The following is a 13,371-nucleotide window of genomic DNA, read 5'->3' as shown; positions in this document are numbered from 1 at the left end:
ATGTAAATCTAAGTAGGAGAAATATCATCAATTGCTGCAGTAGGGATTCCGGTTGAGGAATGTTCACATGGTATCAGCGCTGCAGGTGAAGCAAGAAGAGTAGAGCTGGTAGATCCAGCACTGAGCAAAAGAGGGAGTTCGAAAATGCTGTAGGAGGCAGCAGTTTGAAACCCTAGAGGGTTTGCGCAGTTCTTAGCCGGAGGGCTGAAAGTTCGAGGCAGTGTCTCTCCGAGTGAGTCGACGGAGAGGACTTCTAGTTCAAATTTTTGCCGGGGCAGAGGGAGCAGTGCTAAAGCCTCAGCGTGAGGAGAGTTGGTGGGATGCAGATTTTTCTGTAGGCAGTTTGTTGGGCAGAAGATCGTCAAAAGAAAGAGAAGAAGCACGGCGGAGGGAATTTCTTCTTCAGAGAATTCCTAGCCAAGGAATTTGAATTTTCTAGAGCTGAGCAACAACAAGGGGCAACGATTGTACTAGCTCCAGCAAGGAGTGCGTAGGCTAGCCCAGCGGCAGCACAGAGGAGAGAGGAGGTCATTCAACTTTCTATTTTTGGCAGATATGGAAACTAGTGGCTTGAGGGATCAAGACAGGTTGGACGGAGCATCCAACTATGTCATCTGGAAGGCTAGAATGTCAATCCTTCTAGATGAGCATGCCCTCAAGACATGCGTTGACAACGTCGTGGCTGAACCAACAGATCCAAATCTGTTGAAGAAGTACAAGGCAGAGATGGCGAAGATCGATCATGGATGGAGTCAAGGACCACGTGGTGTGTCACGTTGCTAGCAGAGGGACTGCTAAGGAGATGTGGGATACCTGGGCCACATTATATCAGGGATCTTCCGAGCAGCAAAAGATATACTTGGAGCAAAAGCTGTGATCTGCTCAGATGCAAGAGGGAGAGCGTGTGGATCCATTTGTCACAAAGCTAAAGGAAACTCGTGATGAGTTGTCTGCTGTGGGGCATACACCTCAGGATTCATAGTTGGTTTGACTGGCCCTCATTTTTGTCTCAGATGAGTGGCAAGTCTTTGTCCAGACTATCCTGGGCAGAGCAACATTGCCGAATTGGGATGAGATGTGGGAAACTCTAAAACAAGAGGAGCTGAGGAGAGACTTAGTTAAGGTCAAACTTGACAGAAGCAACAGTAGTGGGTTGAAGCCGAAGGAGGAGGAGGATAATGGAGCCCTTGCATCGAAGGGACAACAGGAGCAGTGGAGACGTAAGAACGATGTCTCGAAGATCAAGTGTTTCAGGTGTGGTGAGATGGGTCACTACACTACTCAGTGTCCTCTCAAGTAGGACACAGATGAGAAACATGATTCGAAGGCTACCCCTGCGAAGATTGAAGAAGAGGAGTTCACCATGATAACCGAGATACCTCCAGGAGGGAGGTGGGCTGATTTGGAGCTGTAGTTCAAAAGAGCTACAGATGGGCAGGATCCTTGAGGAGTCCACCTCTCAGATCAATACCTTGCTACAGGGGCCTAGATCAGGAGTAGCAGGATGGACTAGTGTAGGATTGTGACGAGGAGTGTCGGGGAGATAGTTGTAGTCGCTAGGAGCACCAGACACTGAACAACACATCGCAAAGTTGGCAACAGTGCAGATGGCATAGAGCAAAAGTTAGCAGCAACACAATAGATTCAAAGAGTCAGCATAGAGACTAGCAGTAGTCAGGCTTCAACATTCACGTGGTATCATATTGAACACAGTTAGTTCAGTAATTTTGGATGTTTTTCTGTTGCAGATAGAGTAGCAGCAACAATTTGCAATGCAGTGGTAGTTGGCAGTGGCAGCGCTAGCAGCAGTACATATGCAACACTTGAGAGGGAGATGTAGTATAGATACAGTGTTGACAGTGGCAGTATCAACAACAGTACAGTTACAGCAGCAACGCAGTAGTTGGTGGACAACATGTCATACATCAGTAGCGCAGAGGACGATGCTTCAGAGTCAGAGCAATATGTAGTAGCGTATATTGCTAGAGCACATTCCTCGCTAAGAGGAAGTGTTGATTTGGGGTAGCATCGGATGTGCGCTAGGCCTCAAATTTTGTAGGGAGGCTTGGGCACATGTATTCCGAAGAACCCATAAAGCATTTTGGGAAATTCCATCCAAAAATGATTTTATTAAAATAATTAATATTTTTTAATGCGGCCCTTAGTCTAAACTTAGGAAATTAAAAATATTAACGGGTATTAATCTCATTGTGGGTGTAACTTCTAGAAGAAGAAAATGATCAAGCTAAAATGATCTTAGCCATTGATTAGCTTTTAATCCGGGCCGTTGAATGTCAACGAGAAGATTATTTAAGGGAGCTTGAAGGTCATTTGGAAAACACACTAAGAGATCAAGGGATCGAATTTCTAAAGTGAGAAGTTCTCAGGAGGGAATTCTGATCGAGTAGGTTTCTTGTAGTTGAGGGGCAGGGATAGTTGGATTGGAGTATCTTCTCCAGAGCCCAGGATACACAACAGAGAGTAGCAGAGAGACACTAGAGGGGTTGACGCTGAGTTAGAAGGGCCCACGCAGAGCTTGACGCTGAGCCAGAAGGGCTCACATAGTGGCAACTCAGTTACCCACGCAGAAGTCTGAGTTTTACAGAGGCGCTGACATTTTTGAGCCGGGAGGGTTGGAAATTGCTCCAGAAGGCAAGATGTTTCCCAGTTGAGCTGACACACAGCCTCAAAGAGTTCCACGCAGGCCCACACATTTATTGCGCAGGGGCAACGTAGTTGTAGCTGGGGATAGTTGATTTTGCGGGAACAACCTGGATATGCTGGGTAGAGTGAGGCAATCTCACAATTCTTCTATGCTAGTTGTATTTCTTTGTAACTGGATTGTCGGGAGTGCATCCAAAGTTGTATTAAGAAACTACTGCTTAATAATATAAAACTCTCAGAGTTGCTGCACCGGTTTCCTACATTGGGTTTTTTCGGGGACTTCTTGTCCAAAAATAATGATGTCTATTGTGTTGTATTTTCCTTCTTGCTCAGTCTCTTGTTTCCACATATAAATTAATTAAGTGAAGGTTGCGGTGTATGTATTTCAATATTTTCCATAGGAAACTGCAAATAACTTGTTCATTTAAATCTAACAAGTAGGAGAAATATCATCAGTTGCTGTAGTAGGGATTCCGTTTGAGGAATTTTCACAATCCTGGCACATGCAATACATCTGAAGCACTGGTGCTTGCTCCTGACTCCCCCTGAAAATCTATGGTACCTCTCCCTGCTGGAGTACATTTCATTCTGTTTCCCATTGTAATCTGTAAATCCATCTGCTCCGCTTTGTAGCTAGAGAAATATTCTCTAACCCCTGTCATGTGAGCTGAAGCTTGTAATGACCCACCTACAACTATAAATAATAGACTAATATTAGCAGACAGACGGGACCTCCATACCATAGCTACATATGCATGGACCCGCATGTATCACACTATATATAGGCTAGTTACTACAGGGAGAGATATAAATTAAGGTAATGGATTAATTATCGAAATAAATCCCCATCTCACCAGAATATCGTATATATCAAGTTCGGTTGGTAATACGTATACCATCTTAAATACCTATATATATATATATCTATATATGATAAATCCTTAAACCTAAAAGAAAATGTTAATTTTAATTTATAAATTATATTTAAAATTAAATTTAATAAAATAATAATATAAATTAATTAAAATTATAAACTAAATAAATCAAATTAATTTATTAAAATAATAATAAATTTTAATTAAATCAAATCCTACGTATTCAAAATAAAATCCATAAAATCAAATGAGATTTGATTTTTATAAAAAGTTACATGTAACAAAAAAAATGACACGGAGATGGGAAGAAGGCGGTGGGCAGAGAAATAAAAAGAGAAGAAAATCTGGAGGAAGGGGAGGCTGAGAAAGGGAAATTTCTGATTTCTAAGAATCTTACTTACTGAGAGGAAGAGTTCAATTGTTCTTAAGTTTTTGGGCAAGTGGGACCAAATTGCGTCAATTGAGTCGCACTTTGGGATTGAGTACCTAGGTTGTACCCAGTTTGGCTGGGTGGTTTTGGTCTTTTGGTAACGGGCGCTGGAACGAGAACATGAGCAAATTCTGAGGCATCTTCAACCACTGTAAACTAAATAAGTACTCGACAACGAATTAATGAAATTTTGATATTATGAATTTTGTTTAAGTTCATAAAATAGTTTCCATATTTTGTTAAATAAAAATGTATGAGTAAATCAGAACCTTACATTCTTGTTGAATAAATTAGAGCCTTACAAAGCTCCATTGTCTATGTACCAGACTCCCTGTGAAGCTGATCCTGCTAAGCAAGAAAATTCGTCTTCCAATTGGGAAGACAAATCTGAGGTCTCCTGAATGTTACTTCTGTCCATGGCTAAATTGGAAAAAATTTAATGTGCTATTTCTCTTTTCCTCCTGACGCGAATTCTGCAGTCTATAGCAAAATTTTTCTCCGTCTTACCAGTGTTTTGCTCAGCGGAAAAAACTGAGCTACAACTACTCCCTCTGACTGCTAGAATCACTAACTGGGCAATTTGATTTTCTTGCCTCCTCTTCAACTGAAAAAATTGAATTGCTACTCTAGCAACTCAAACTGCCTGTTCTAGGCTTTGCACAGTCTCTCTGGGAATTTCGATTTGCTGCTCCCTCTGAACAACGAAATTCCTTTTTCTGCTTTTGAGCTTCTTTGCTAATCAATCAAGCTTTGATTCCATGTGAAAATTCTATCTATTGCAGCTACTAGGAAGTTATGCTTCTAACTCAGAAATTAATTCTGCAGTTTATTTACTACGACAAATAATGAGTAAAATCACAACTGCAATTTTCACCATAAAAATACTACGGAAAATAACATACTGAAAACTGAGAAATTCTAGCACACACAAAATAAAATTGACAGTTATTTTTGGACAATTGTCCCTGGAAAAACCCAACTTGGGAAAACCGGTGCAACAGATGAGGGTTTTATTATTAATGTTCAACAACAAATCTGAGTATAATAATTTAGATGCCCAACTGGCAATTTAATCTTTAGAAAACATTGGCAATAATATTGTGAGAATTTTCTCTCACCCCACAACTATTTTCTGCCTCCGAAATAGCTTCCCCAACCTTTCCGGGAGATTCTTGCATCAACCTCTATGCCGTCCCTACGCTAGCCCTTTGAAGATTTCAACGTTCCTTCCTTCGTCTCTTCCGGGAATTGAAAACTTTCTCCCAAAATGCTGTTGCTCTCCTGCTCCACCTGCTACTCACCCTCTGGCTCTATCTTCTCTGCTGAGCTGCTGCTACAGAGAAAATTGAATTGCATGGGCAACTGAGTGTTTGCACTGGATGATCTCCATCACCACATCGACTTTCTTTTATATTCCATTGTTGGAGCACCAACGACCAAGATTAAAACTTAATTAATGGCTAGGATCATTTCTGGGTCGATCCGTGTGAGTTTCTAGATGATTCACACCTTATCTCAATTAATATTGATTAATTAACCATATCCCCTAAGTTTCTACCTATGAAATATTTAAAAATTGGTTAATAATGCAATTGAGACACTTCTAGGCGGAATTTTCAGAAATGATTTCTAAGTTTTGGAGATCTCATGTATTCTAGCCTCTCCACAAAATTTCGTGGCTAGAACACATTCAATGCTACAAAAAACTAACAATTTTTCCCAAGAGTTTTGCAGTATTACCTATTGGAGCTTCCAACCTCCAACCCTTAGAGACTTTGGTAGGATCCAATCCACATTAGACTCTGTAGAAGATATTGATTATGGTCTTGGAATATCCTTCAACAACGAGCTTGTGAGACTGTTTGTGGATAGCAATTGGGAGACCTTGGCTCTAGTGCCCAGATTTCAACAACATTATTAGTAGATAAATGTCTTTCGGAATAATCACAACATTAGGATTTGGTTGACGTTTCGATCCAATCAATGTGGCTCATCCTCAGCATTATTAGTGTGGAGGCTTATGGCACCTGCATAAACATTAAGAATCTGCCTTGTTACCCACTACTTGTGGGTGACCCCTATATGAGAATTTTCTCCTAGATTTGTTTTCAGCCGGCAACCAACAACCTCTTGCAACCACCTGATAGATCGATGTGCTACTATTCTTTGCCACCTGAGCTAGCCATTGTGTGCCCTTGCTTGTTTGTTATGATCTTATGTTTGAGGTGGGCTATCGAACCTCGAAGGTATGATTTTTCATTATGTAATTGGGTGTTTATACAACTCCCAGAGGTACTTTTAAGGAGAGTAGACGACCACAGAGGTACTCGAGCTATATGGCATTGATGAGCCACATCATTGATTCCGAGGCTCCCAGTTATGAGAAGGCAGCAGGCTAGCAGGTTTGGAAGGATGCCATGATAGAGGAGTATCAATCCATCATGAAGAATGATGTGTGGGAGATAGCGCTGAGACCTGAGGGGAAGTCAAATAGTGACTTCCAAGTGGATCTATAAGATCAAGCATGCAACAAATGGTAGCATTGAGAAGTACAAAGCGAGGTTCGTGGCGAGAGAGTTGTCCCAAAAAGAGGGAATGGGACTATGATGAACATTTGCTCAAGTCGCCAGATACACTTTTATCAAGACTGTTGTTTCTCTTGCTTTTGTTATGGATTGGAGGATACATCAGATGGATGTAAAGATCGTGTTCCTCAATGTGATTGAGGAAGAAGTGTACATAGAGCAACCTCGGGTCTTTGAGGTACATGGGAAGGAGTCCCATGTTTGCAGATTGAAGAAGGCTTTTTACGAACTCAAGAAGGCACCCAGGGCTTGGTATTCTAGGATTAATGGATACTTGATGCAGATCTTAACCTTTACTTCATGGTTGTTGATGGTGATCCTTTGATCTTAGTGTTGTATGTTGATGATCTGCATCCTTATCGGGGCAAAGAGGCTCATTGTTAGGTGCAAGAGGGAGTTGGCTTTGGAGTTCGAGATGAAGGATCTTGGCTTGATGTATTATTTCTTGGGATTGAAGGTGTGGTAGAGATCAGATGAGATCTTCCTTGGACAGGGTAAGTACACTGTTTTGATTTTGAGGAGATTCGACATGATGGACTTCAAGTCCATGGCTATACCTATGATGACAAATTTGAAGAAGCTAAGTGATTTCGCTTCAGATCTAGATTTGGTGGAGCCCACAATGTACAGGCTGTTGATTGGATCCTTGATGCACCTAGTTAACACTAGGCCAAATATTTGCTTTGCAATGAACACCCTAAGCCAGTATATGGCTGAGCTGAGGCATGTACATTAGGTTGCAACGAAGCATGTGTTGAGGGTACTCGTGTGGTATAGTTGGAACTTGGATATGGTCTGTGATATGTCTGAGGTGGTGAAGTGAGGTTGCAAGGATATACTGATTCAGATTGGGTTGGGTGTGCAGCAGATAGAAAGAGCTCCTTGGCATGTTGCTTCTACTTGGGATCAATTATAATATCCTAGTTTAGCTAGAAGCAAACTTCCGTTGCACTCAGTACAACATAGGTAGAGTATATCACAGCTAGTGCTGCAAGTCAGGAGGCAGTGTGGCTTCAAAAGCTACTTGCAGGGCTATTTGATCAGGGGCTAGAGATGACCTTGATACATTGTGATAATCAAAGTTGTGTTAAGCTTTCAGAGAATCTAGTATTTCATGACTAGTCGAAGTACATTGAGATCAAATATCTCACTTCATCCGAGACATGGTGCAGAAGGGAGCAGTGAAGCTCCAATACATATCCACAAATGAGCAGATTGCAGACATTCCCACCAAGCCTCAATCTAGAGCGAAGTTTGTATACTTTAGAGACAAGATTGGCGTGATGCAGAATGTCTCCTTCACTGAGAGGGAGTGTTGATGTCTTTGCAGCATTGGGTAGACATTCTCCCACATGATCATGCTGATTTGACTAGTGGGGGAATGATACATTCACCCAAAGAAGCCATGTTGATTCAGCTAGGGGCGAATGGCCCAGGGGCAGACATCTCCCATGCAGTCATGCTGATTTGACTGGGGGAGATTGATACATTTACCCATGGGGCAATGCTGATTTGGCTAGGGGTAAATAGCCCATAGTAGTCATATTGCTAGCTCTAGGGTGGAGTGATCTATATTTTATAGAGCGTGTTATAACTGTTTATCTAATGGGTTCGTAACCCATTAGTGGGGTTAACAATTCTAGTCTAATGTTGAGTTGTCATGTAGCCTCCGTAAGTGAGGGGGTGAAGAGCAACCTCGATGGGTGTCAACTCACATTAGAGCTCTATATAAATAGACAGACATATGAGAGGCAAATCAATCAACATAGCAAGCTCATTGATCTTTTCTAAGTGAAGGAGAAATTCAACTAAGGAGAAATCTGTTGGAGATCATCATTTCTATCTCTTTTTTTGGCCGCATGTGAGAGGACAATTTGACCAGCTGCACGTGTGAGAAAGAAGGCTAGTTTGACCAGAGTTGACTGAGCTGTTGACTGAACTGTTTGACCAAGTTTTGGAGGATGTACGTGTGAGATGTTGACTGTTTGACCATAGGCTGCATGTGTGGATTTGACTGCAGACTTTCAGAGTTGACTGCAGGTCCAAGTTTGACCAGATCGAGTTGATAGACTTTGACAGTTTGAGCAGCGTTGACTTTTCATTATTTTGACTAGTTTGTCTGGCATTGACTTGGAGCTGTCTTGATCAGGTTTGACTGGTATTTTGACTTGGATATTGGTGCAGATTTATGGACATTTCTGATTTATGAACCTTGCTAAAAGACAATTTCTCTTTGAGAAAAGATTGCTGGGTTTTCTCCCCAAGGTTGGGTTTCCCAGGGTAAAATTATTGTATCTATTGTGCATGGCTGTCTTTCTGTGTTTATTGTTTCCACTGCATTTACAGTTGAGATTTTCTGAGTATAATTATTCAATGATAGTAGTGGCATAAAAATACTGTTTGAAAATCATTATCTGGCAGAAAATTGTATTCTACTGCACTTGTCATAGAATTTCAATAAGACAGGCCACTGAGCATGCATTGCAAAAAATGCATGACTGATCTACACCTAAATCATAGCAAAAGTCCCCTGATGCTTTAAAATTCTGTATATTTGCAAGTTGGCTGCTATTATTCAATGAGACATCATTTCAAGTTTACCTATTGTAAATCAAAATGGCTTCCTATTAACGAAATTATACTGGTTCTGTTTATTTGAATTTAATGGATCTTATGTAGTTTGATTTCAGTACTGGAGATGTATTTTGGTCTTACTGTTTACGTAAATTATATCAATGGTCCTAGTGCTATTTCGGGATTTTTTTTAGTAGTATTGAGGATCAGCATTCTGGAATTGAATTGATTGTTTTGAAGTCGTGTTTAATTATATTGCAAGCTCGCAGAGTAGTGGATTATTTCATAACACATGGTTCTATGCTAACAACTGTTTGCTATTGGTGCAGGTGGAGTATTATTTTAGTGATGCAAATCTGAGTACTAACGACTATTTGATGAAATTTGTGAGTAAGGACGCAGAAGGATTTGGTAAGGAAGCTTTTTATTATCTTTATCAGAGTATAAATTCTTGTATAATCCTCTTCTCACATTTCGTCTTTTTTGGCTATGTGATGTCAAATGATACATTATATATGTGGGTGTAAGTATGTTTATTGAGTTTCATTTGCTGCAATTATTTACTTATAACTTTGAAGTTACAGTCAAGACTAGTTAGGGTTTAATTGCATCTTTGTTCTGAATTGACTCTGGAAGAATTAATTGCAATGTGAGTTATTGTATCTTACATGCACTGTGATTATAATATGGTATTTGATTATGCACTGTGATTTGGTAAGGAAGCTTTTTATTATCTTTATCAGGGTACAAATTCTTGTAACGCAGTTTCAAATTTTGTTACTTCACACCTGTATAATCCTCGTCTCACATTTCATCTTTTTTGCTATGTGATGTTAAATGATACATTATATATGTGGGCGTAAGTATGTTTATTGAGATCTGATTGGGTTTCATTTGCTGCAATATTACAGTCAAGACTAGTTAGAGTTTAATGGCATATTTGGTCTGAATTGACTCTGAAAGAATTAATTGCAATATGAGTTATTGTATCTTACATGCACTGTGATTATAATATGGTATTTTGTTTCTTTCCTATGGATCGCAATATGAACTTTGACTTTTGAGTAATGGCATTGATGTTCTGTATTATCAAAATTGTCATATTTTTAAATACAATGATGCCATGCACAAAGAAATGGCATTATATTTATGAAAATCTTTCTTTTGATATTCCATTTTTTGAGTAATAACATTGCTGTTCTGTATTATCAAATTGTCATATTTTTAAATACAATGATGCCATGCACAAAAAGATGGCATTATATTTATGAAAATATTTCCTTCAATGTTCCATTTTTTCCCACGTAGTGTTGATTTGGGGTAGCATCGGATGTGCTCTAGCCACGAAATTTGGTGGAGAGGTTGGGGCACATGAGTTTTCCAATACCCAGAAAGGGTTTGGGCAGATTCTAAACAGTTCAGGAGATATTAAAATAATTATTATTTTTAATGGAGTCCCTAAGTCTAAACTTAGGGAAATTAAAATATTAATGTGAGTTAATATGAAACTGTGTTAGAATGGTTCAAAAGACATGGATCAAGCTAGAACTAATCTTAGCCGTTGATTAGGGACTTAATCTTGGCCGTTGTTATGTCAACGAGAAAAGTATAAGAGGAGGTTTGAAGGTCACTTGGAGAGCACACCAGAGTGATCAATCATTCTATTCTCTAGAGCGGGGTTTGCTAAGAGAGATAGAATTAGTGATTGGGAGTTGCAGCGGAGGGGCATTGAGTACAGAGAACAGAGAGGCAGAGATAGTGCTAGGAGAGCAGTGCAGTAGCCGGGGAGAGTGACATAGAGCCAGCCAGGGCTCACGCAGGGCCACACAAAGCTAGCTAGGGCTCACACAGGGCCATGCAGAGGTAGCCGGGAGCTGCGCAGAGCTTTAGAGAGGCCAGCGTTGCTGACGCAGAGCTTTAGAGAGGCTAGCGTTGCTGCCGCAGAGGGCCAGAGGGCTGACGCAGACCCATCCGGGGAGACGCAGGGCCAGCGCTGGGCAGAGAGGGGATGACACAGTGCAGAAAAGGCTGATGCTGGGGTTTCTAGGGTAGATTGGAGCTGAGGAGCTGCCGGAAGGATTATCTGGGGTTTTAGCCAAGAGATTTGTCTCAAACTGAGAGTTATTACTACCAAGGAAATTCTCTGTTGGGTAGGCCAGTTTTGGCACCCAGATTGTACTCTGATATTGTTTAATAAGAAAACCCTTAGATAGCTGCATCGGTTTTCTCACATTGGTTTTTTCGGGGACATTGGTCCAAAAATAATGGTGTCATATGGTGTGATTGTTTTTGTTTCTTTCAGTTGTTGATCTGTAATATGTTGAGAAGGCACTAGTGTTTATTTTCAGTATTTACATTGTAAATAACTTGTCAAGTAATGAAACAAGTAGGTAGGAATAAATCAGATAAAGTGCATGGAGGGTTTCTAACTAAGTAGACTTAGAAACTTGAACATGGTATCAGAGCGTGATCGCAGATCATAGGAGGACTGAGGACATCAACCGAGCAGAGCAATAGCAACAGAAAACAACTCTCCTGAGGTGACAAAAGTATTTCTAGCAGAGCAGCGACAAGGGAAGGGTGACGCAGTGCCTCCGTCATCAAGAGTGAGCCAGGAAGAGGTGGCTCAGAGGTTAAGGAAGGCAAAGGGAGCCTTACGTAGAGCCACTCAGAAGCTGGGAGGGCTAATGCAGTTGGCTGAGGAGGCTGGGTTGCTGGTGCCGGGATTGCGCAGAGCCTAGGAGCTCTCACCTTTAGGTTGCTGGGGTTTAGAAGGTTGTGGGAATATTGCAGAGTGGCGCTGGTGAGGTACTGTAGTCAGAACAATACCTGATAGAGCAAGGCCAAGAGGAGGGAGTTGCTACCGAGGGTTTCTAGCCGAGGAATCCGGATCAGTGGTGCAGTTGCACAAAATGATCAGAGTAGGGGGCATCTCGACATCGACAGAAGGATTTCCAGGAGGGAAATCGAGACTCAGAGGGAGTCCAGAAGAGAACTTCCAGATGGGAAGTAGAGACTCGGAGGAGTTGAACAGAGAACTTCCAGGAGGGAAGTAGAAGAGCATCATGGCACTACACGGAGTAAGAGACCAAAATAGACTGGACGGAGCGTCGAACTTCGTAGTCTTGGAAGGCCATAATCTTATCCGTATTTGACAGAAATCATGTCAAGAACTTCGCCTTAAAGGTTATAGCTATCCCAGTCGACCCGAATGATAACGACAAGTACGAGGAGGCAATGGCGAGGGCCAAGAGCATCATCCTTGACGGGGTTAAGGACCATGTAGTACCACACATTTCCGAGAAGGAAATGGTGTATGAGATGGGGAGGCCCTCAAGAAATTGTACTAGCATACTTCTGTGCAGAGAAGAATGCTACTTGAGAATCAATTGAGGTCGTATCAGATGAAGAAGGGAGAACCAATTGACACCTTCCTCGGAGCACTGAATGAGATTCGAGATTAGTTGATTGCTATAGAAGCCACTCCGGATCAGGAGTTGATGGTGAGGACAACCCTGAATGCTGTCTCAGAAGACTGGGAGATATTTGTCCAGAGTATACTGGGTAGAGGGACTCTCCCACCTTGGGACAAGATGAGGGCGGCTCTTAGCCAGGAAGAGATCAAACGACAGTCGAAGACAGGTAGCAGCAGCAAGGGGATCAAAGTCAAGTAGGAGGAGGAAGATGTTGCCCTAGCATCCGAGGGAAAGCAGGAAAAGCGAAAGAAGAAGGATCTCTCCAAGATCAAGTGCTTCCATTGTGGGGAGCTGGGTCATTATGCCACCCAGTGTCCAAGTAAGAAGAGTAAGAGAGAGTCTTCCGAGACTAAGGTAGCGCCAACACGGGCAGAGAAGGAAGTTTTGACAGACGATGATTGTGCCATGAGTGCACATGCACCACTTGAGCGGAAGTGGGGAGACATCGAGCTATAGTCCTACGGACTACAGGCGACGAGGGGTAGGATCGTCGAGGTATCCATCCTCTTGGATTAGACCTTGCTACGGGAGCCCCGAAGAGGAGTAATAGGATTGGCTGATGTGGGTAGAGATGGATGCGGATGAAGCGACAGAGAGAGCTACAATGCAGGAGACCCAAGATAGCGTGAGGATAGTAGGCTACAACAGTGCAAGAGGCATGGGAGTGTTGCACCAGTGCAGGATGGCATAGAGAGGTGTGCAATGATGTGAGATGCAGGGAGTTGTTGCAGCAGCGCAGAGGTCAGAGAGGGAGCACTTGTCAGCAG

At 41.8% G+C, this 13,371-nt stretch overlaps 1 protein-coding gene across 1 annotated transcript in view; it reads left to right on the top strand.

Annotated features, from left to right (window-relative positions):
• The window catches only part of LOC149260280 (la-related protein 6C-like), a 190,060-nt gene that overhangs the window by 72,335 nt on the left and 104,354 nt on the right, over positions 1–13,371 (top strand). Inside the window, exon 2 of the mRNA XM_089420011.1 lies at positions 9,458–9,539. Coding sequence (XP_089276137.1) covers positions 9,458–9,539 — 82 coding nt within the window. The remainder of the gene's footprint in view (positions 1–9,457; positions 9,540–13,371) is intronic.

This window comes from Pinus tabuliformis, chromosome 6, assembly GCF_031772625.1.
Source record: "Pinus tabuliformis cultivar Carrire ecotype Pingquan chromosome 6, CPIR1, whole genome shotgun sequence".
In the NCBI taxonomy this organism is placed as follows: domain Eukaryota; kingdom Viridiplantae; phylum Streptophyta; class Pinopsida; order Pinales; family Pinaceae; genus Pinus; species Pinus tabuliformis.
The sequence above is the reverse complement of the archived record's forward strand: the minus strand, read 5'-3'. Positions and strand labels throughout refer to the sequence as shown.